Source organism: Pleurodeles waltl, chromosome 11 (assembly GCF_031143425.1).
Source record: "Pleurodeles waltl isolate 20211129_DDA chromosome 11, aPleWal1.hap1.20221129, whole genome shotgun sequence".
Lineage (NCBI taxonomy): Eukaryota > Metazoa > Chordata > Amphibia > Caudata > Salamandridae > Pleurodeles > Pleurodeles waltl.
Window position 1 is genome coordinate 408,666,785 of NC_090450.1, and position 25,376 is coordinate 408,692,160.

A 25,376-nucleotide genomic window follows, 5' to 3' on the forward strand; every position below is an offset into this window, starting at 1 on the left:
ACTACACAAAAATAAAGTCGTCCTAAGGACCAATCCTAAATTTTTGCCAAAAGTTATTTCACCGTTCCATCTAAATCAAACAGTGGAACTTCCGGTGTTCTTTCCACAGCCAGATACCGTAGCTGAAAGGGCACTACATACATTAGATGTCAAAACAGCATTAATGTATTACATTGACAGAACAAAGAACATCAGAAAGACTAAACAACTCTTTATTGCATTTCAAAAACCTCATGCAGGAAACCCAATTTCAAAACAAGGTATAGCCAGATGGATAGTTAAATGCATCCAAATCTGCTACCTTAAAGCTAAACGACAGCTGCCCATTACACCAAGGGCACACTCAACCAGAAAGAAAGGTGCTACCATGGCCTTTCTAGGAAACATCCCAATGCAAGAAATATGTAAGGCAGCCACATGGTCTACGCCTCACACATTCACCAAGCACTACTGTGTAGACGTGTTATCCGCACAACAAGCCACAGTAGGTCAAGCTGTATTAAGGACATTATTTCAGACTACTTCCACTCCTACAGGCTGATCCACCGCTTTTGGGGAAATAACTGCTTACTAGTCTATTGCAGAACATGCGTATCTACAGCGACAGATGCCATCGAACTGAAAATGTCACTTACCCAGTGTACATCTGTTCGTGGCATCAGTCGCAGTAGATTCGCATGTGCCCACCCGCCTCCCCGGGAGCCTGTAGCAGTTTGGAAGTTACCTTCAATTATTTATATATGTATCATCTCAACCTTAAATAAGTGCATACTTAGTCACTCCATTGCATGGGCACTATTACTACAATTCAACTCCTACCTCACCCTCTGCGGGGAAAAACAATCGAAGATGGAGTCGACGCCCATGCGCAATGGAGACAAAAGGAGGAGTCACTCGGTCCCGTGACTCGAAAGACTTCTTCGAAGAAAAACAACTTGTAACACTCCGGCCCAACACCAGATGGCGAGCTATTGCAGAACATGCGAATCTACTGCGACTGATGCCACGAACAGATGTACACTGGGTAAGTGACATTTTCATTATCCATCACATTTGAGACTAAATAATCCCCTCCGCCAAGTTTGTAATCAGACCCATAATGTTAATCCCTTTGCTTAATTGTGCCATAAGCAAATTGTTTTGTCTGTGCACGTTCAGTGGTTCGTTCAATATCAAGCATTGGAAATCTTCATAGGAGTAGATGGAGTCAGTAAATGACAACTGCTATCTAGGGCTAAGCACCAATGCCTCTACGAACAAATCACTACTGTTGGCATTTCAAAGAGGAACTTGTTAACTGTGCCCTCTTGTTGTAACCCTGAAATGTATTCAGCACAGAGACATTAAAAGAAGGGTTGAAAAGTCCTTACTTGACTGACCACACCTTTGGCCTCGAGCCAGAAATCTAATTGTCTTTCAAAACAAAAGAGAAACATCCTAGACCAATGACTTGCTGAAACTTGCCAAAGTGCATCCCCATACTTCAAGTGGGCAAAGCTTGCGAAACAACAGTGAAAACTGCAACCTTGAGGATACTTGACTCCGCATCCTAGAGCTGATAAAAACTCTGCTTCTACAGTGATATTTTTTTGTCCTACAGTGACAGCCAAAAGCATAAACAAGGGTTTTCATGCGAAAACCAAAATATCTAAACAAAAGATTAAAATCTTTTTTGATGAGTATTTGAGCTCTGCCATAGCCCCAAAGAGAAGATCTACAGAGAAGGAATCCTGCTGCGAGCATCAGCCTTGAAGTACCGTGATTACAACTCAAGTGGGAAGACCACACATTAACTAGTTTGATCCTATTCCATCATACTCATACAGAACCAATTAACATGAGCCGCCAAGTAATACTTAATAGTAGTACAAACAGATTTGGGACATTTATTGGCCAGGTTATCACATTAGGAATTGGACTCCTGCATTTTAATGCCATCTCCCCTGTTGACGCTGATCCAGAGCTTGTCGAGTCCTGTCACTTCGGACAGAGACTTTCCATCAAACTTACTCTGGTGTGCAAATAATGTAACTTTTTTAAGACTACAGAGTTCAAACGGTGCTGCAACTATAAATGACAAATGGCGATGACAGACATCCACAATGTTTGTCTGTTGTGTCTCCACTCCAAGCCCACTCAGCGTTGTGCTGCGTCAAGGTGAACAAGGCAATCTGCAACTGGGAAGCCAAAGAAGTGCTATCGGTGGAAATCAGGGGCGCAAGCTTGCTCACAAGGCTGCTTCAGCAGCTGGTTGTCATTGAGGTTGCAGAGTTCAGGTAAATCCCAAAAGTCCCTCAAAAAGTCAAAACAGGTGTCTTCCTCTCATGTTATGAGGCCCCTACAGATATTCTGGTGGACACCTCAGCAAAACCAGGATTTTACCCTCCAGGTGATAGGAAGGTGGCAAGATGGCCCAGGGCTGCTACCAGAGAGCCAGATTTCCCCCTACCACAACCTATTCAGGGGTTCTACAGGGAGTGCAGAATTATTAGGCAAATGAGTATTTTGACCACATCATCCTCTTTATGCATGTTGTCTTACTCCAAGCTGTATAGGCTTGAAAGCCTACTACCAATTAAGCATATTAGGTGATGTGCATCTCTGTAATGAGAAGGGGTGTGGTCTAATGACATCAACACCCTATATCAGGTGTGCATAATTATTAGGCAACTTCCTTTCCTTTGGCAAAATGGGTCAAAAGAAGGACTTGACAGGCTCAGAAAAGTCAAAAATAGTGAGATATCTTGCAGAGGGATGCAGCACTCTTAAAATTTCAAAGCTTCTGAAGCGTGATCATCGAACAATCAAGCGTTTCATTCAAAATAGTCAACAGGGTCGCAAGAAGCGTGTGGAAAAACCAAGGCGCAAAATAACTGCCCATGAACTGAGAAAAGTCAAGCGTGCAGCTGCCACGATGCCACTTGCCACCAGTTTGGCCATATTTCAGAGCTGCAACATCACTGGAGTGCCCAAAAGCACAAGGTGTGCAATACTCAGAGACATGGCCAAGGTAAGAAAGGCTGAAAGACGACCACCACTGAACAAGACACACAAGCTGAAACGTCAAGACTGGGCCAAGAAATATCTCAAGACTGATTTTCTAAGGTTTTATGGACTGATGAAATGAGAGTGAGTCTTGATGGGCCAGATGGATGGGCCCGTGGCTGGATTGGTAAAGGGCAGAGAGCTCCAGTCCGACTCAGACGCCAGCAAGGTGGAGGTGGAGTACTGGTTTGGGCTGGTATCATCAAAGATGAGCTTGTGGGGCCTTTTCGGGTTGAGGATGATGGAGTCAAGCTCAACTCACAGTCCTACTGCCAGTTCCTGGTAGACACCTTCTTCAAGCAGTGGTACAGGAAGAAGTCTGCATCCTTCAAGAAAAACATGATTTTCATGCAGGACAATGCTCCATCACACGCGTCCAAGTACTCCACAGCGTGGCTGGCAAGAAAGGGTATAAAAGAAGGAAATCTAATGACATGGCCTCCTTGTTCACCTGATCTGAACCCCATTGAGAACCTGTGGTCCATCATCAAATGTGAGATTTACAAGGAGGGAAAACAGTACACCTCTCTGAACAGTGTCTGGGAGGCTGTGGTTGCTGCTGCACGCAATGTTGATGGTGAACAGATCAAAACACTGACAGAATCCATGGATGGCAGGCTTTTGAGTGTCCTTGCAAAGAAAGGTGGCTATATTGGTCACTGATTTGATTTTGTTTTGTTTTTGAATGTCAGAAATGTATATTTGTGAATGTTGAGATGTTATATTGGTTTCACTGGTAATAATAAATAATTGAAATGGGTATATATTTGTTTTTTGTTAAGTTGCCTAATAATTATGCACAGTAATAGTCACCTGCACACACAGATATCCCCCTAACATAGCTAAAACTAAAAACAAACTAAAAACTACTTCCAAAAATATTCAGCTTTGATATTAATGAGTTTTTTGGGTTCATTGAGAACATGGTTGTTGTTCAATAATAAAATTAATCCTCAAAAATACAACTTGCCTAATAATTCTGCACTCCCTGTAGTGCTTCAAACATGCACTGGTCACTTAAACTCCAATAGAGTTTTCCTTCTCCCGACAGGGAATAAAAAAAAAATAGTTGCAGTTGCTAACCAAATGTTCTCCTTTGCCAGTCATGCCCCGAGATCTGTGAATACAAAAAGCCTCCTGGAAAGATTTTTGCATGCACTATGGAACAAAGTGGTGAACATCTTGACTGCTGTCCCAGATAACATTTATCCAACCTTACAGCAGCTGATCTTAGACTGACAAGATGCAGCTAAATTGTCAATAAAAGCGGGCCTGGGCACTCCTGAATGTTTGGTTGAGACAGTCTGCACACCATGTGTCAGGGAATTAGCAGGGTGAGTTCCAGACAAGTCTGGATTACAGGTGGTGGGTGCTTCCTGTAAGGAAAAGGACTTTCCAGAGAAGCGGTATAATAGAAACAAGAGAGTACTTTGATGCTGGGGGAGTAGGCGGGGAGAGGGGTTCAGGACAGAAACTTAAGAATGAAGCAGGTTAGAACAGGATGTAAATAGGGAACTGGAAAGTTTGCAGGGGAATGTTGGACCTAGCATCCTTGTTGTGGTTTCACATAACTTTTTGCCCTCTGACCGCCTGTTTTCCTGACTCATTTTTGTTGGCTTTTAGGATTCTGGGCACTTTACCACTGCTAACCTGTGCTAAAGTGTAGGCGCTCAGTACTTTGGCACATCCACAATTGGCATATTTAATTTAGTTTTAACTCACTAGTTGTAGGAAGCTGGCTGCACCAAAAAGAAGTTCACCGTGCATAGAGTCCAGTGGATCCTCAATAGGTTTACAGAGGCACAAGTAAAGAATGCCAACACTGTCTTTTGTAGTAGTGTGGGTGAGCAGTTTGGCTTATCATAGGACAGTGCTAAGCATTTGCTGTAATCACAGAAGCAATAAATGGGAGACACACTCATAGATTAAATCCAAGACGGAAATTAGAAAAATAACACTTCTTTTTATATATGTTTTGAAAGCAAGAACTTCGTTCACAAGTATGTACTGTTTTGTTATCAATTTTCACAGGTAATTAAAACATTCAAACCTGTGTGCACTTACGCTCAATGCAATCCTATGGAAGGAAAAGTCAGTGATGTAAAAAGATAGTCGGTTTCAGGGGTTCACCTTCTGAGTTTGGAGTTGTACTGGACCAAGGTCCAAAGTACTACCAGGTGTTCTTTTGGAGGTGCTTGGGTTTCACCAGAAGCAGGGTGCTGGCGAGGTTGTAGCTAAGCGAGCTACAGGGAAGGGGGACACCAGGAAACAGAGTGCACAGGGGGTCTTGAGGACAAGTCAGAGAGCTCCCAAATAGGATCTTAGGTTGCAAAGGGTCTTAAAGCAAGGGGGAACAGCCAGGTCTTCGGTACCCGGACCAGGCGGCTCGGGTGCCAAGTGGTTAGGGTGGCTGGGCTGTGCGCAAAGATGCTCTTTACAGATAGGGGCCAACAGCTGGCAGGGTCAAAATCAGGGCTGCTGGGCCACTCACAAAGCTGGGCTCAGTAGTGCTGACATCCCTCGACGGCTGCTCGGTCCTGGTGTAGTGGGAATCCGGAATGGACTCTCGTTGGTGCTTGGTGCAGGGCGTCCGGTATGCCGGGCATTGTTACTGCACGGCTCCAGTTGGTACTGGTATCTTAACACTTGGTGGGGAGACAGATCTGGTTCTCTAGAGCACGAGTACCTGCTCCTGGTCATCTGCAGCGTCGGTCGGGCTGAGGAGCTGCAAGGCGATGGACCGGATTCTGCTTGCTGGTGCCTGCGGTCTGCCGAGATGTAGCTCCTCTACTCAATGGGAAACTGGCAGTGATTTTCGAGATGCTGGCAAGCTGCTGGACGAGTCATTCTGTCACGATTGTCAAGAGAATTCCGAGCACGCATAGTTTTGTGCCAAACGTCCACAGCTCTTCCTCTGTTATCGCCAGGCAGTGACTCTTCTTCATCCTTCTTCTTTTGATCTGTAGAATCTGACTTCTTGGGTTCAGGGTGTCACCTAAATACTCCATTTAAGAGAGTTGAGGGGATTGCCAGGTAGCAGCCAATGGGTTGCCCACCTGTAGGGGGACTACACCCTCTATATGACCACTTCCAGTGGGAAGTGAGCATTACCCTGACCCTAGAATGCTAATTCCGTCCAAAACAAGATGGAGGGATTTGAAAAGTGGTGTCCACATCAGCTAGTCCTCCTTAGAGGTGAGACTGGCATGATGTTGGCTCACCTCCTAATCTTACTATTGTTCCAGCCTTGCTGCCAGGAAGTGGGGCCAGGACTGGGGGGTGATCATCTCTGCCATCTGGAGAGACCTGGGTTGCATAACAAAGGCAGCTTGGCCTTTGAAGCTTCGCGCCCTGGAATGTACATCCTGCAGGGAGGAGGTGTCACTACCTCCAACCAGGGCATGCTTTGTCCCTGGTCTCAGGGAGCATATGCTCTCACCTCAGGAGGTCAGAAACGTGTCTATGGTGGCTGAACTGGTTAAAACCAGTCAGTCAACACACTAGCAGTCAGTAGGTTTTTCAAGAGGCACCTCTAAGGTGCCCTCTGGGTTCATGTGGATTCAGTGGATGGATTCAGTGAGGGTTTATTAATACAGGATGTTTGATACCAAAAGTCATTATGTTCGCAGAAGCCATCATGTAACTGGGGAACTCGTGTTGACCAGTGACCAGCATAAGTATTTAGAATTCCCTGCACACTTACTTTGTTTACGAATCAACAGAAATATAGTAGGGACATATTTGCTCATGCATATATGCCCTCACTTGTTATGTAATACACCCTGCCTTAGGGCGGAAAGGTCTGCTGTAGCGGTGACTTACAGATAATTCAAGCAGTGTATTAGGGGACATGGCATTCAAGTGTGTGCCATGTTATGTTTTCGATTTTGGGAGCACCTTGTCACACAGTCTGCATTGGCAGTCTGCATAAGTTTGGTGCTTGGTCCCTCAAGTGGCACAGGTTGTGCTGCAGCTCTGATGAGCCCTCTTCGGTACCCATGCCCTAGGTACCAATGGTACCATTGACTAGGAACTCAAAGAGGTGCTAATGGGTCTGATCACTTGAGGATCAAGTGACCAGGTGTCTTGTTTTGGAGAAGTAACACTGGCACTGGGGACCTGCTTAGCAGAAGCCTATTGTACTTCAGTCAAGGTTGCATCTAAAACAGGCAAAAATGTGTGAGGGGATACTGCAACCAGGACCCAGCTCCCTACACTAGTAAAGTGTGCTGTATGTGCCCAGGGCCTGTAAATTAAAAGCCACTATTGGACCTGCTGCACAAATTATGCAACCCCACTACAGCAGCCCTTCAGACATGTTGCAGGCCTGCCACTGGAAAGGCTTTGTGTTCAATTGTAAACTGTCATTTCGACTTGGCAAGTGCACCCACTTGCCGGGCCCAAACCATTCTTTGTATTACATATGTCACCCCTAAGGTAGGCCCTAAGGGTATGGTGCAATTTAAAAAGTTGGACTTGTACGTTTAAGTTTAACCTGTCCTGGTAGTGAAAAACTGCTAAATTCGATTTTCACTACTGCTGCAAGTCCTATCTCTTCCATAGGTGAGCATCTTTTAAATACAACTTCCCATTGGAGCAGATAGAAAAGTGGAGTTTGATGTCTCTGGACTCTCATTTAAAAACATATCTTTAGTAAAGTTGGTTTTTAAACTGCAGGTCTGAGAATGGCACTTTTAGAAAGTTGGCATTTTCTTACTTTAACCATCCTGTGCCTCTGCCTGTCTCTGAATACACATAGCTGGGCTTTGTGTATTCCCTCTAGACAGTCACACACAAGGAAGCTGGGGTGTGGCATTTACATCCTGATAGCCCATCACCAAACTGATGGGCCTTCCTGAACTAGATGGGAGGGAGGAGCAGACACTTACACCCGAATGGGCTTGCTCTCTCTTCACACAAAAGGCTGCATTTCCCCTGTAGATTGTCCAGAGCCAGGGAAGGAAGGACAGGGACCTTGTGATCTTCAAAGGCCTCTCTGAAGTCCCCCCCCCGTCCCACCCCCCACCCTCACCCCCTATCAAAGGAATATTTGTGTATGAGTACTGGACCCCAAACCCCCTAATTCATTTGACTTTGGGTTCCTGAGGAGAGACTGCCAAGAAGAGGAGCCTTATTGCCAGGAGGAACTGCAACTTTGCTACCTGCTTTGCTGTCTTTTGGCCTGCTACCTGCTGTCTCTGGCAGTGAGAAGGACTGAATCTTACACTATAACCTTCAAAACCGCCAGTAACTGCAAGGTCTTGTTGGCTTGCCCCCTTATCTCGAAGTCTCAGGGCCATCAAAGAGTTTGCTTCCTTCTTTTTGTTACTCTACCGCAAGAGCCGTTCTACGAACACCAGCATGTCCCCAGTGTATAAGGAAGGACTTTGCTGTAAACACTGAGCCCTTCACTTTCAACAGCGGAGCCCAGCACTCTTCTGTTAAGTTGCAAGAACTAAGATCAGCGACAAGCGCTGACTGAAATCACCGCCTTCAGCACGAGCTGATGCCACAAAGTCAAGGGAAGTCTCCAAGTGCGCCCCCAGCGTTGCCATAACAGTGAAGCTTTCTCTTTGATGACGCATCAGCAGAGGTCGCTCTGTATGCCGTAGAGGATACCAGCATGACTTTGCAGAGCCTGTTTCGAATGCCTGAGAACAGCCTCGCATTACTTGACAACCCTACTGCTTGATGAACAGGAGGATTGCTCCTGCACTGAGAAGTGTTGTATTCAGGGTCGGGACCCCCGAGGTCCTTTGTGTTCATCCTGCGCCTGCACAACAGCCAAATAACTTTTATTTATTGATCCAGCGGGAGCTGTGGCTAATTTCTCATTTGAGTGCGCCTGTAAGCTTGCCTAGACCGCACGCATACCTGTCACTCCTCTGCAGGATCACCCCAGTCTAGTGAGACCACAGCCACTCATGGATCGTGTGTGCTCTTCTAGCACTCTCAGCTGAACACTGTTAATTACCCCAGGAGGAACAAACATATTTTTTTCAGCATTGTGATGTTACATGCATACTTGAAAACGCTGTAACACACAAAGTACTAATTGGATCTTAGTCATTTTGGTCTCATTTTAATTGGATACATATTCTCTATATTTCTGAATTGGTGCGGATTCTTTTTGTGGTGTCTTCCACTGTGTTACTCTTCTTCAATGTTGCACAAATACTTTACACATTGCCTCTTAAGCTAAGCCTGAATGCTTGTGCTAAGCTGCTGCCAGAGGGTGAGCACAGGTTAATTTAGGTTGTGTATCTGACTTACCCTTACTAGGATTGTGGTCCCTACTAGGACAGGGTGCATACTTCGCCCAACTAAAGACCCAATTTCTAACTTTCATAAATGATAGTTTGTCTGCTTCATGTAAGTACTCTTTCAGTGAGGCAAAAACGATCTTAGAAAAAGGCAAGGGGTGAAGCTCAGGGAGTTGACCAGCTGCTCTGTGGAAAAGGAGCACCAGGTGGATTTCTGTGTCAGAGGTAGACGGCCTCGGAAACATAGTGATACCCTTGTTAACAATGATGATTGAACTTGTAGTGTAACAGATGAACAGACTAGAGACAACAGAACAAGGAACATTAAAAGAGAAACTGGGCTCAGGGAACAGCAGGAGTGAAATCTGGGTCAGGAACAGGGATGGAATACACAACCATGATTACTGAAAACAGACTAGGAAAAATCTACACTAACAACGTAAGACAGAAATATGCATGCAAACAGGAATACAAGGCAAGGAGTCTACATATAACAGGGCAAATCAATAAGAGTGCAGACAAGAGACTAGGAACAGTGGCTAAAACAGGAACAGAGATGCAGGAAACCGGAGACAGAAACAGAGTGCACAATATTTAAAAAAAACAGGAACATGGGTTCAGGAAATAAGTGAAACTGAAGTGAAGAACAAACCTGGAATGAGAGCCGCTGGGACACAGAGTAGAAAGAAACTCTGCTCAAGTCATTTGCGAGACGCTGCTCTCTGGACTTACAGGACTGAAATAACTAGAGGCTCGGGGTAAGAGCACAATTGCATGGCGACAGCTAGATGCGAGGAATTAACGGGGTTCAAGGAATCAGAAACCCACCAATGAAGGGAAGACTGAACTGGAACTTGGAAAGGGGAAGACCAGCAGAATCGGAAGGCACCAGACAGGAAATAGAAATAGGGTATAGGATGCTTTTGGGTAGTAGTGTATGATTTGGTAGACAGTACTCTGTAATCCTGTTGTACTTTTAAGAAATCGCTCTTCTCCCATCTAGAGAACATCAATGTACGTTCCCTAGAACTTGTATGATTAAGGAAAGTAAGGCCACTGCCACTCTCTGGCCTGAGTTCCACTGGTTTGTCAATTCCCCCAACTGCAATGTCCTTTCAGGACTTTCTGATGGGACTTTCATCAGCATCAAAGACAATATGGGTCTCAACAATAACAGGCCTCCCACATCTTTTGGGGTAGCTGACATGGAGCACACAATGTCCAGGCCCCCAGGAGCAACAAACTACTCAGATCCCAACCCCAGCGGTCACAGAAGCTCTTTAGCTCAACCTTGGTGGCTCACATTCAGCTGATAGGTCGTATCACCTGTCAATTCAATGGAAGAGTAATATCTCATCCAGGCAATGGATGTTCTAGATTGTGCAACACGGATACTCTGTACTTGTCTTTTCTTACCCCTTGGACATTCCACCCACATCGTAACTACTCCTCGAGGACCACTTGTCCATACATCGTGGAGAAGTCTTAATCAAAGGAGCAATAGTAAGGGTGCCGAATTCAGAGATCGGGACTGATGGCTACTCTTGCTATTTCTAGGTGCCAGAAAAATACAGAGCCTTCACCCCATCCTTGATCTGTGCCATCTGAACTTCTTACGCTCAAAGGACAATTTTGAGATGCTCACCCTGGCCCACGTTCTGTCTGTCCTAAATCTATAAGACTGGATAGTAGCGTTTACTTGCAGGTTGTACATTTTCATATCCCAAACCCTCAGTCCCACAGACATTACCTGCAGTTTCTGTTAGGCCAAGAGCACTTTTAATTCTCTGTGTTTTATGGCCTTACCAGTGCACCTCAGGTGTTAACATATCTATGAATGTTAGGAATACTAATCTTCCCATACCTCGATGATTGGCTGCTAAAGTAGAGCTCTACTCAGTCATTGTTAGAAATTATGTTGTTGTTTGACTGAGGTATGAGCCCCAAATTCTCTGGTAACTTGGCACAGAACGGTCAGGCTTAACTCAGGAGGCAATGTGTCAAGTATTTGGGCAACGCTTCAGACAGTAACACCACCACTCAAAAAGAATCCTACACCAGGTAGAAAAGTAGATTTTTTTTTTTATAAATAAAACAAGACAAAAATAACAGAGTTACATCAAGTAAAACTGGAGATATTAAATTTCAAAGATTTATGTAAAAATAGCTGTAAGAAGCAAAACGCGCTGTTGGGGATATCTGGTCGTGCCAGACGGGGACATAGTCAAAAATACAGGCCGGCCGCGAATTAGCATGTTACAGCTACAGGGACCCACTTAGGCCACCTATACCAAAGTACCTTCAATCCTAGTTATGAAGCCTTACGTAGATCCAAAACAATAATGCATTGCACAGCTGATGCAGTGTGCTGGTTCTGAGATACGATGAGGCTGCGGTACAAGGTCCTGTTGAGTTGTCATCGAGGATCCCGTCGATGGGGCTTGTGATGCAAAGGCTGGTGTTGGAGATGTGTTAATCAGCTGAGGCGATATCAGTTCTGATGAGTGCTGAGGCTGAAATGCAGACGGGTAGTGTCCTCATCTAGGCTGCCATCGATGAGGGGAGCAAGGAGCTTGCATTGTGTGGCACTCCAAAGGAAATACACTGGACCTAAGATGCAGCAATGGGGATCTGTTGTGTCGGTTTTGACCCACGCAGTAGTGGTTATGCATCAGTTGTACTCCACACACCAGCAGCAGTGTGTTGATTCTGCTTCTGCCGCAGAAGATGCATTGGTTCTGCTGGAACAAACACCGTAGGCCAACTTCCAAGGGTCCACAACTGCGGTGATACCACTTGGCAGGGTAGACTTACAGATGGCACTGTCTAGGTGCAAGAGCATGTCCCTGAGGCTTAAAATCAGGAGGCCAGCAGCTTGTCCTTGGAGTCACTCTGGGTTCAAGTGATGCAGATCCAGTCAAGTGATGCAGATCCAGTCAAGTGTTGCAGTTCCAGTCTTTCTCACCCATGCAGGGGAGCAGTCTTTCTCACCCAGGCAGGGGAACAGCAGTGGCAGGGCAACACAGTAAGGCAGGAGTCGAGGCAGGCAGGAGTCCAGCAGAGCAGGAGTCCAGCCGAGTGGCAGTCCTTCAGCAATACAGCAGTCCTTCCTTGCAAAGTATTCACAGGTCCTGAAGTATACTATAATGTGGGTGTCCGAGATCATGTCCTTATACCCAGTTGGGCCTTTGAAATGGAGGAATACATCAAAGAAATGCCTTTGAAGTGCACAGAGTTCCCGCCGTGGCTCCAGACTCATTACAGTGGGTTATGCAGTCCTTTGTGTGGGGACAGGACACAGCCTAATGTGATTGAGACGTTGAGCAGCAGATTCCTTACCTTAGAATTTCTCCAGGCATCAGACTGGATCCAGAAGATTTTTTCGTAAGCCGTACCCTTGTAAGCCAGTAAGTGACATTGTTCGGCTCCAAGTGCACCAGAAGTGACATCTGCAGCACCTTTATATGTGCCATCTAGGCACACTGATATCAGTTCTTTTCTTTATACGCTAGCCATAGTTGATTTGGAGGAGAGCTACCCCATCAGTCACTTTTTGATTGTACTTTGACAGTTTGTCAGGTATTTTTGAGGTTTTCCTCCTGGTGTGACCAGGATGTCGTTGAAGAAGGTCGGCTTCAAGCCCTATAGCGCGCGTTATCGACCGATGTCAGTGACGGACCCGCACCTTTTATGCCTTCGATGACTCAAATGCGACCAAGACCCCAAGTCATGCTTCGACTGCTGCGTCATGAACCTGAAGGCCTTGAGGAAGTGATCCCTGAAGCTCATGGCAACTCAGCTTGCAACACTGAAACATTCGAGGTCCCTGTCAACAGGAAGGTCCCGGAAGTGGTCATTTAGTCCAAGATCTTAGTTGCATTCCAAGTATTCTGGCCACTCGAGTAAGTCCTGTCAAAAGAAGAAAAAGGAAGTCAAAGAGATCCTCGACTTCACCTCCTTCAATTAGACGAAGGAGTGTCATGCTTTAAGGCCTGGCCCCATGGTAGAGCCTGCGTCTGGGCGGACTCTGCGCCTCCCCGATGTTTCCTGAGCCAGAGTGACCCCTGCCCAACTGAAAGAGTTCTATGAGGCCATGCACCTCATTTTTGGGTGGACCAGCCCAAGGGTTTGTCAGGGGTCCCTTCTGGTTCTGCACTGGCAGCTCCGGCCATGGCTCAAGTCGGGTCCGAGGATCCTTTTCTGAATCTGGACCGGCACCGGTCATACCACTTTGACCTTCCCCGACCCCAATGCTCCCGGTGCCGACCCCTGTTCTGATCCCCGACTCCAGTAGGGTACCAATGGGTGTTGATCATTACCGTTTCCAGTGCCAACTGGAGCCATGCCTTCCAGGTTGAAGCCTGAGCCCTATTCCTAGTACTTGGGGAAGAGTTGAAGTGGTCACTAGACCCTGAAGAATACCAGCCCTATGAAGACCCCAACATGGACTAATGTGAGGAACTGGGTAAAGTCAGTGGACTGGATACTTCCCCAAATACTGGTATGCTTTCGTCCCCTACCGTGGTTAGGAGGAGGGAGCATCATTTGACCTTCAGTTGCTTTTGGTGCCAGTCATGATTAATTTACTCACAAAGGTGCTACAACCGTGAGTCTCGCCCTCAAAACCGCTCCTCTCGTTGAATGAAACTCTCATTGACATCTTTCTGGGGACATGGTCCACACCCAGCACAAGGGCTTTGGTGAATAGAGCAATTGCCCGCCACCACAAACTCGCTCCAGGGAATCCAAACTTCCTCACCTGACATCCCACGCCAAAGAGCTAAATCTTAGTGCATTCCCTAACGCACCACAAGGTCATCAATGTTAGGTAAGTACTTTAGATGTCATTCATTTTTACAGAAAATGAAAATAGAAAAGCTGTCAGATTTGAGGCATGAGCCTCGAACGTGGTAGCGTTGTCTTATGGGAGAAACGTACACTGCACAGGTATACTTGCAAACTGTTGCAGAGGGTATCCTTTATGACTTAAGGTGCTGGGGGTGAAGGTCCAAAGGACCACCAGCACTTTGGGTTTACCTGCCTTGGTGTGTCCGGGCGCCGAGGTGCTGGTAGCGTTGGTAGCCTCAAGCGCTACAGCGTTAAAAGTTTAATGGAACCCATCAAAAACAACAGAGTCTGCAAGGGAGAAGGTTGGAGACAAGTCTAACAGAACCCAACTTGGGGTTTGGCTCGTGGGGGCTCTTCGATCAAGGGGAGGCAGACAGAAGACTTATACTCGGGCTGGGGGACTCGGGTGCGTGGTGCTGGTGGACTGGTCACTTAAAGTTGGAGGCTCCCACAGTTCTCAGTCCACCTGCAGAGGGGAGAAAAACAAAGCAGCAGGGCCACCCTGGATGTGGATTTTGCCTGTGCTGGCAAGCTGGTCAGTTCCAGTTAGCCAACACACTAAGGCACTAGTAGGTTTTTAGTGGGGGCACCTCTAAGGCGCCGTCTGGCTTCATGTCATGATACATCTGGTACTGGCATCAGTTCTTATTTATTATGATGAGGTGTTTGATACCAAACACCAGTATTTTCAGTGAAGCAATAATTTAGCAGGGTAACTCGTAATGACCAGTGCCCAGTACATGTCTTCAAAATACTTCTTGAACACTTGCAATGTCTAGCAATGGAACTAGGCATCACAGGGGCACATCTCCTCATGCAGAGGTGCCCTCACATGTAGTGTAATGCTGCCTCCCTTAGAGCTCTGCCATAGTGGTGACTTACAGATAGCTCATGCAGTGGTAGTGGACATTGCACACAAGGTGTGGGCAGTGTTGTGTTTTCAAAATTGTTTGTACCATTTCATACGTTCTGCATTGGCAGTCTACATGTGTTTGTGCGGGTCCCTACCGGTGTGTAGGAAAGTGTCTCTTTTGACATGGTCACCGAAGCTGCACTTCCCCCCACCCCCAGTCGCCGACAGCCTAATCTGAAGTGGATCATCGCTGACAATTGTGTCGCCTGGTTCCCCTGAGCTCAAGTTCACGCTGGTTTCACCCCTGCTGAACTCCTTGACGACGCCTGCAGCCTCAACATGCAGGACCCCCTGACTGCGAGTGCTCTGGGATGGAGAAACCAGATGCCTAAGGACATACCTGCATCCTTCGCTTCTCGGCCCTGAAGAAAAGGGCCAAAGGTACACCTTCATTCCTGAGCACCCCACGTCTACAACCTACCTGTTTGTTGTCCCCGACTGACTTCCTAGCCAGAGCTTGCAACATGTCTTCACAAGGACCAATTCCCATTGAAACCAATGGGCCCCCAACTCCGGGCTGCATCTCTGCACCTGGCCACACCAGTGCTGCCTGGAGTGACCTGCTGTTGTGGTTTTGATCAGTGCCCAGTACTTCACCATAACTCTCTGAGATTGGCCTTGTAAGTCATTGTTAACCGTGTGTTTGTTGAACATTGTCTTCTTCCATAGGTTAATATAGAAGAACTCTGAAATTGCACTGTATTGATTTGTTTAAACTAAAACTTATTTATGCTTGAAAACCTACTTGCCTTGTAACAAAATTCTCTGGGATTAAATTATATATAAATAAAAGTATTATTTTCTAAATTGGTCTCTGATTTATTATTTGAGTGTGAGTCTCATTTATTGCCTCTGGGTACAACAAATGCTTAGCACTACTCTCTGATAAGCCTAACACTTCGCCCACACTAACACAAAATAGAGCATTAGTCCTATCTACTTTTGCCTCTGCAAACCGATTGGGTATCCACTGGACTCTGCGCGGTATACCTCATTTTAGTGCATTATGTTGAGAGCCAACTTCCTACAGATTGGCACAATACATGCTGGAGCCCTTGGGACCCTCTTTAGTACATATGCTTGGGTACCATTTACTAGGGACTTAGAAGGGTGCTAAAGTCCTTGTCAATTGGGTTACAATTGTTGTTACTTTGTTTTAAGTGAAAGAGCACTGGCTCTGGGGGCTTGATTAGCAGGGGCTGTTTTGCTTTTCACTAGTGACCGAGCTAACAAAAATCTCTGGAATGCACTCCTTAGTTAAAAAAATATATTAATTATTTCATCACGAGGTTCCTAAAAGGATATTAGCATGTTAAAAGCACACATTTAAAAATAGTCACAGCAATGAAAGGAAAATACACCAAAATGATTCTCCACTGCAATATATATATAGCCAATATATGTATTTTTATTATAATGCAAAACAAATAATGAAGTAAAAATGCTTCACTGTAGGGCCTGCCAAGCTCTTCATCTTTCTCATGCCAGCAAGACAATGACCCCGTTCGACTGCGAGAAAGATCTCCACCCTCACGGGACAGATATCAGGCATTCAACATCTAAAATCCTGACTGAGGTCACTCACACTATCACTGTCGCACTGGGTCTTTTTATATATTAAAAAAACAAAAGGAGCTTTCTGGAAAAAAACCTTCATTTCGCAATTAAACATGCTGGCTAGTTTAGGTCAGGGTTGAAAAACAGGTTGGAACTGGCCAGTTTCCCAAGGTGTCTCTCCTAAACCTAAGCCGTTCCCTGCTGTACCATAAACATCAGTTTAGTACATCCTTATCATGCTGACTGACTAACTCCTCCATATTATGTACTAGCTCTTCAGCGATATGTCCTAGCTTTTCGGTGAGAAAGTGCACTAAAACAAGACAGATCACACAGTTTACAATGTGGAAAAGTACGAACAGCTTTTAACATGGCAGTGTCCAATGCTACGATAAAGTCAATAGGCAGCTAAACTGAATACAAAATGTAGTCTGGAACTGGTAAACACTAGATGGCTAATCCAAATGCAAAGTGGTGCAACACAAAGTCAGTGGTCAAAACACACTTCACTACATTCCGCCCTTTAAAAAAAAAAAAAAAAAAATAGATTTTCAATCTGTAATTTACACAAAGTAATTGATAAAAGGGCAGAATGTAGTGAAATATGTGTTTTGACCACTGACTTTGCCAGAGATCCGAGGCCTCTGGTCTCCAGCAGAATCGGGGCTTCATATCAATCTGTTGGAGCTCTGAGCGATTTGACTAGCATTGAAACCATCCCTTTCCTCTCAAAGGGAAAGCAGTGCAAGTGTTTACTGACAAGACCACCCCATGTGGTACTGCAACAAACAAGGTGGAGTGGGGTTGTGGACTCTTTGTGAAGAGGCACTTCGTCTCTGGACTTGGTTGGAACATCTGGGCATTTCCCTGGTGGTTCAACATCTGGTAGGCTCTTTGAACGCTAGAGCAGACTAACTCAGCAGACGATGCATAGGCGATCACGAATGGCATCTCCATCTGGAGGTGAAGCAAGGTCTCTCAGCAGTGGGGAGAACCTTGGTTAGATTTCTTCGCCTCTGCAGAGAACGCGCAATGTCAGCTGTCTTGCACATTGGAGTTTCAAAGGCGGCACTCACTCGGCAACGCCTTTCGTCTCGAGTGGAGCTCATGCCTCCTGTACTTCTTTCCACCTGTTCCACTTCTGCCCAGAGTTCTGCAGACGATCAGGCAAGACTGGGCCCAAGTTATCCTGGTGGCTCCGGACTGGGCACGAAGAGTCTAGTATCCCAAGCTCTTGAGCATGGCCATAGCTCCTCCGATCAGACTCCCCATTCTGGAGGATTTTCTGTTGCAGCAGCAGGGGACGGTCATCCACCCAAACCTGTCCACTCTCCGCCTCCTTGCGTGGGGATTGAGCGGCGACAGTTGATGGCTTTTGACCTTCCACCCTAAGTCTGTAACGTCATCTTGGCAGCCAGGTATCCCTCCACCAAAACGTTGTATACCTGTCGTTGGTAAAAATTTGTGGCATTGTGTATCGACAATTTTGTTGATCCTCTCTCTGCACCTCTTTCTAAAGTTCTGCTCTTTGTTCTCTCTCTTGCCCAACAGGCACCCTCAAGGGCTCTATTTCTGCTATCTCTGCCTCCCTGAGACTACCTGACCAACCTTCTTTATTCAAATCTCCTATTGTCTGGAGGTTTTCTCAAAGGCCTCACACATCTCTTACTACCTATTCCATTTATCATGCCCTAATGGAATTTAAATTTAGTCCTCACATATCTGATGTGCACTCCGTTCGAGCCGCTTCATAGCTGCCCTTTACGGCTCCTAACCATCAAGACTGCCGCCTTGGTTGCCATTACCTCTGCTCGCAGGGTAAGTGAACCCCAAGCTCCTGTCATCAAAACCACCTTTTCTGGCAGTACAGCCTGACAAAGTGGTACTCCGCACTAGGGCTTCTTTTCTCCCTAAAGTAGTAACACCCTTCCATGTAGGTCAGTCCATCACCTTGCCTACTTTTTACTCACCCCCACATCCCTCACATAAGGTGGAGTGAGGCCACCGCCTGGATCCGAAAAGAGCATTGGCTTTCTACCTTGATCGTACTAAAGACTTCCGGGTGTACGATCAACTCTTTGTAGGATATGTGGGGGTGAAGAAAGGGAAGGCGGTGCAAAAGAGAACCATCTCAAAATGGGTCCTCCTATGCATCAAAATGTGCTACGCTGTGGCAAAGAAGCAACCTCTGTGGTGCCCTTTGGGTGCAGTTAGTAATACATTCCTCACTGGCATCAGTGAGGGTTTATTAATCTGAGGTGTTTGATACCAAACATCCCTATATTCAGAGAAGCCATAATGTACCTGGGAAACCTCAGTGGGAAACTCCAGCTGGGAACACCAGTATCCAACACATGTATTTAAAAAGGCTTCCCTATTCACTTACTATGTCTACGAATTGACAAAGACATAGCAGGGGCATACCTGCTTGTGTAGATATATCCACAAATGTAATATAATGCACCCTGCCTTAAGGGCTGTAAGGCCTGATAGAGGGATGACTTACATGTATTACTTGAAGTGTTTAGGGGACATGGCACACAGGCTGTGTGCCATGTCATGTTTTCACTTTTGTCTGCACCAAGACACGCAGCCTGCAATGGCAGCTTGTCATGTGCTTGGCGAGAGATTCCTTAGGGTGGCACAATTTGTGCTGCTGCCCTTGAGGACCCTCCTTAGTACCTCAGCCTCTAGGTACCAGGGGTGCCATTTACAAGGGACTTACAATGGGCTCTTCAGTCAGAATCCGAAAATCCTCTCCAAAATGTTTCACCAGTGGTTGCTGACCTCCATGTTCTGCTGACAGTGTGCTAAAATGGAAAATGTTTGCTATTAAAAATGACTGGTTTTAACTTGTGCTGCACCGTCTGACTCTAATCCCATTCCTCACGTGGAGCTAATGCTCCCCAAATTTCCCAAGCCACCATCCACTCTGCAGCAAGCTGAGACCTTTAGTGAGGCCTTTGCTGGCATCGGGTTATGCTTATGCATTTTGCCGAACGCCACACCGGTTCCGATTTGGTCAGCCCAAGCCAGTTCCGACCCCAGCATCTAGCTCGGATCTGGAGCTAAATTCTGTCAGATCCCAACCGATGTTACACTGAGAGATCAGCAAAGCCTTGCCTACAGATCTGAGAATACTCCCCACAACGCTCCTTCCTTAACACCAATACTTCACATGCTGCAGGCTATCTTTGGTTCTGACTCCGACACTATACCTGGCATTTAACATGTTATCCAAGAGGATGAAGACAAGGAGACTTACAACTTGCTCCCCTCGCAGTGCCCTAATACTGGTTTGCATTTGAAGCTACAGGATGCTGGTGGAATTGACAACTATCCAGAGACAGTGTTGGGCTCGCCACTGGGTTCTCCTAAAGAAGAATGCACCTCTTTTGCAGTTGTTAAATGGTAGGGCAGCAAAGGTGAAAGTCTGGTGTTTACCTACAGTGAAAACTGAGGCTAATTTGCTCACAGACATTTTGAAGACTGGCCCTTCAACTTCTGAATCACTGCTGACCTTAATAAGACACTGACAGAGGTCTTGATGGCATCCTGATTCAAGCTGTGCTCAGCACCGCTAATGAGTTACTTATTGTTTAGGCATCCTCGACCTGCCCCAGGCGATCTAGCCTTTTGATACAGTATCTGATTTCAGAAAGTATTATTGTACAGGTGTCTGCCAGTAAAGTAAACTCTAGCGCCTTCCCCACTGCTGTGCCCGACAGGGAGTCAAAGCATTGAGGCAGGGGGGAGAGTTGTCTCCTCTCCAACAATGGCTCACTGTTTGTCTTTAAACGATTTTCTGCCCCTGCAGTGAGCCTCAAACATTCAGAGCACGACCCAGATATTCCTGATGGATACTTCTAACTGTAGATTCCTCATCTGCACATATCTGGAGCTCGATCCCAATTTTTTCCTTGTAAATTCACCAACTGCTTTTTCTAGGTTCTGCTCGGACTGTACTGTGGCTTATTGGTATCCACACCTAGTGCATGCTGCTTGTGGCTCACGCCCCTAGGCCCATTGCAGCTGCTGAAGCGAAATCATCACATTCAGTGGGCTCAATTTTGGGGTTAGATCATGATCAACATTCACATGTACGACGGCCAAGAGTTTCAATGGTGGATAAAGGATGCAAGCTTGACTTGTGGCAGACTTTTCTCCCTGTCCCATCCAGAGTTTCAAGTAGTGACTGATGCCTCATATCTGCACTGGTAAGGCCACCTGGACGAGGCTGAGAAGAGAGGTCTCTGGTCTCCACTGGAGTAGAAGCCTTGAGATGTAAAGCTTTGAGCTGTGTGCCATCTATGTGGCCCTGAATACATTCATCCCTTCTTTCAGAAGCAGCCCTTTCGGGTTCTATAAAAAAACAATACTGTCCGTCAAGATATCATTCATGAAAGGTAATCAACAATTTAAAGGGGCATATTAAATGCATTCAAGCAGGAAATAAAATACATAACAAATAAAGACCATGTATACAGAAATGACTTGCCACAGTAGAGTTTTAACATAAAACACAGAATAATTATTTGATCAAAATGAATATAGTATGTGCTCAGTGTGAGAAATTGAACACAGTATTACTGAACGAAAATGACAGCCTGAAAACCTGATCAGCACAAATATGACACTGGTAGACAATGTACAAGTAGTTGCAGAGAGCAGCAGTATTGATGTTTGCAGCAATCTTTTTTCCTCTCTGTTTCAAAAAACAATTTCACAAACAATCTTTATAGCCATATTAGTCAACAACATTTCAACTTTCCAAAGGATATAGAGTCATCATTAGGACTAGTGGGTAAATCGAGGACACATTGAAGCTTTAAGCTTCGTAGAGGGTAATGAATACAAAGGTTACAGTGAAACAAACTACACGAACAGTGATCTCATCAAAGAGTGTGATGAATACACAGGAAGGCTGCAAAACACTCCATCAAAATGGATCTGCTGTTAAGCTCCAACAAAACAATACATTCATTTTCAAAGAAGGAAGTGCTTTTCCAACAAATGGACACAGTTTAGGTCAGCATTCGGCGGGAGATGATGGTAGAACAGAAATCATGCCCTGGAACTGATGTAGCAGGAAGGAGCAGAGATTCTCAAGGCTTGATTCCACCTTGATCAGACATGTGCTGACTTTCCTTAACATCCACAGTGGTGGGTGGAGGTGGATCACTGCAGGATAGTTCTCTTTCCTGCTGCATATGTTCCAGTGGGTGAGTTCTTTTCTGTCACCATCTCTGTGTGATCCTTACCTGGCTACCACTGACCAGAACAGTGCATGTAATGTCCTTGTGTTAATTGCCGGAATAATACAGGCACTTAGCGGAGAGTCTGTGACCGTTCTTTGTCGGCAACAGTTTGTGCATGGTTAAAATAATAATAAATTAGAAAAGAATGTATTTTAAAAAAATAGTTGCAGTATTATTATTTAAAAAAAAAAAATACAGGTAGAGACTGGACGGCTACAAATCCCATCGCTATGAGGTGTATATAAATCGGTGGAACTGACATGCTGGTTCCTGTACGATTCTACTCTGTCACTTCCGGTGGGTACCGTGCAGATCCACTACTGGAGCAGCACACTGACAGTTAGTGTTTGTGAACTGACAAAAATTCAGAACTAATGTGAAGTTGGGCTAATGTTCTTTAGATCTTTTTGTGAAAAAGAAAAACCATACTAGAGGTAATAGATTTGAGGTGAAGGAGCGAAAACCATGGGGGTATAATATCTTGCATGAATGTAATTAAAAACCTGCTTGTTGTGCAATATACTGCGTATGTGGGAGGGATACAGCAGAGACCAGTCGACCTTATATTAATGTTTGTTTGTTCTGTTGTGAAACTAATAGACATTAAAAAAAAAAAAGTAATACATTTGCTTATTAAAGCCATGTCAAATCCATTTATTGTATGTTTATAAACCCCATGTTTCTCCTTTTCCTCCATGCGGTTAAATATATTGGCCACATTGAAAACCCTGATTTTTTCCAAAGGTGCCAGTGTTCCTTTCTTGCAGTGTGAGCCCATTCTAGTTATACTTGCTGCACATTAGTCTCGCATCTAATGGTTGGGCTTAGCAAAACATCTAAATAAAGGTTTTTGGGTATCGACCAAAAAAATGGTCTGAAAGTCAATATAATGTTAACCGTTATACTAGAGTGCACAGAACAGAAAAATGTAAATTAGCTTCAGCATACTGAACAAGCCTTTTGAACACCAAAGATAAAAGAAACAAATCAGTACTAGAGTACATGTACCTGCATTGGATATCAAAAAGATGCCAAAAATCAAGACCGACCTTTGCAACTAGGCACATACTTCAGACATTTGTGGACTCGAATCAGAGGTAGTGACTCTGAATAGACAATATGTAGTCTGCTTTTTATTTTTTTATAAATGTTGTGATTTCAGTTATGAACAGAACCCCATTTAGTTTATGTCCTAAGTGTCATTGTTGAAACTCATGGGTGGACGTGTATGGGGCGTGTCATTTTATTTTTTATCCCGTGGGATCATGAAAATACCAAATGCAAGGGAAGTGCTTTTGTTTCAGACCAAAAACTTTCAAAACACGCAGGTAAAAGGTGGTAAAAAGTGGTGGCTTCCTATTCAGTGAATTCAGTGAGGTACTGACAATATACCCTGCTTTTCATGGTTCAGGCTTCAACTTTGACAATGAAGGTTCTGGCACTGAATGTACAGAATTGTCTTGGAAAGAACAATTTTCTAATTCTGATAAAGAATCAGATCACGAATCATAAGTTGGTGAGGCACCAAAAGATGCCTTAGTGTTACTCTAATCTTTCGAAAGAACCTTAAGCCTGTACCCCACTGTACTCCTGGCCCATTGAAAAATCCTAATGGCTACCAGATTTAGCACTTCATCAAAAAAATCATAGGACACTAAAGACCTGTCGATTATTGTACATGTCTTAATATAAAAGTGCCTTCTCGTCTGTCACAAAAAATGTTTCTAAAATAACATGCGAGAGGATACCCTGGGCAATAACAGACATCAAACATATCCTTTTATCAGAAGAAGTATGTAGCAGTGGGAGTGACAAAGGCACAAATGTTTCATGCCACATAAAATAACTTGTATTCACATTTTAATTGTAGGATGTTAGTTATGTTTGATAATATTTTAGACTAACGTTTTCCCTCCCTTATTTTTTCCTTTCTGTAGGTCATAAAGAGCATTCTGAATTATGATGCTGGACAAAGATATGAAGAGACTATTTAAAAGACTATTTTTATACCTAATGATGGGGTATTTCTACCTTGGTGTCCTTTCACTTATTTTCAGAATGTCTGAAAGCTGATGTATGGTTGAATTGGTAGATATGTGAGGCACTGTTGTATGTTTGTGTTTCGGAATGTGGATGTTGTTTTGAAGGTGAGTGCATTTGGAGAGGCACGTGTTTTGCAACAACCTCCTTTCTAAACAATATATATATATATATATATATATATATATATATATATATATATATACACACACACACAAATGTGTATTATTTCCACCGTGAAAAAATTGAAATGTTGAAGTACATCCCATGCTCATGATTTTCAAAGTTGGACTGAAATCCTGATGAAATTGGAAAAGGCTTTGATGGTCACTGCATTGTCATTCTTCATGAGCCACGTCTTCTAACCAAAATAGTAGGAAAACTTCAACACTGATGAGCACATTCTGATCTAATTCCCTGGAGCAGCTTTGTTGACCACCCTTTACTTACTAATGACAGATTGAGTTCCTAATTATACGGTAGAGGTACATCTTCCAGTGCATTACAGGTTACATAAACTTATTTATCAGGCCATATATTTGTAGTATTAAACAGACCTCACCAAGAAAACCCAACTACCCAGTCATGAAAAAAGATGGATGTTGCTGATGCAAACATGTTTGATTGGCATATACTATTTTAACGTTGTTGCATAAAATTTGTGTTGCAAAGCCTGCTGTACATGACTGTTGAGATGCTTTGAGGTCTTCTTTTTGAATTGGTTTGTAAAGGAAGGAGTAGACACCGCCATTATGGGTTCTAGGCTGTTGGCAGTCTCTTAAACCTACAATAGCACTGGCAAGCAATCAAATTGTGCATTGTGTAAAATACGCACTATTTCCTGCATGTTGACTTCCATTATCAAACTATTGCTATTAATTTGATCATAATTAAGCCTACTTTTGGTCACAGTGCACTCATAAATTCAGTTTTGTGCCTGGAAAAGAGCCTCGGATCCCTCTTAATAACTGATAATCAATCTCCCTGCTTTCCACTGACTAAACCTCATTTGAAACTTGTGGTTGTCTGTCTAGATTCTGACCATCCATCCGTGAATAAATGGGTTATCCAGTAAGTACCGGTCAAACTTGTATATTTAATAGTGTGGCAATTCAAAATGTTTAAATTCGGAAAGTAATGTAGACGTTACACCCCACTAAATCCTCGCCAGAACCGACCCTCTCCCAAAATCATGATCTGCAGGTCTTTATCATCATGCCACTCTGTGTATTCCTGGGCGTTCCTCTTGGGCTTTTTGTTTGTTTCTTGATGCATACTTCTACTTACAGATTACTCAATTTTTGAATATCTCATGCCAAAACTAAATCTGGAAACTCTTCCATAGCTTTTCCACACTTATAGAGTGTTTTGGCTCTGCTTTGGCGCCAGCAGCAACATCTTGCTGACATCTTTGCAAACACCTCAGATTGCCAAAGCCAGTTCTGTTTTTTC

The 25,376-nt window shown here is 44.6% G+C and overlaps 1 protein-coding gene across 3 annotated transcripts in view; it reads left to right on the forward strand.

The window, feature by feature from the left end:
- UGGT1 (UDP-glucose glycoprotein glucosyltransferase 1) overlaps positions 1 to 23,914 on the forward strand; it is a 1,185,714-nt gene extending 1,161,800 nt beyond the window's left edge. For all 3 annotated transcript variants that reach the window (XM_069213734.1, XM_069213736.1, XM_069213735.1), the window contains one exon: positions 23,822 to 23,914. In XM_069213734.1, the coding sequence (XP_069069835.1) occupies positions 23,822 to 23,847 (26 nt within the window). In that variant the 3' untranslated portion in view covers positions 23,848 to 23,914. The remainder of the gene's footprint in view (positions 1 to 23,821) is intronic.
- The last annotated feature ends 1,462 nt before the right edge of the window (positions 23,915 to 25,376 follow it).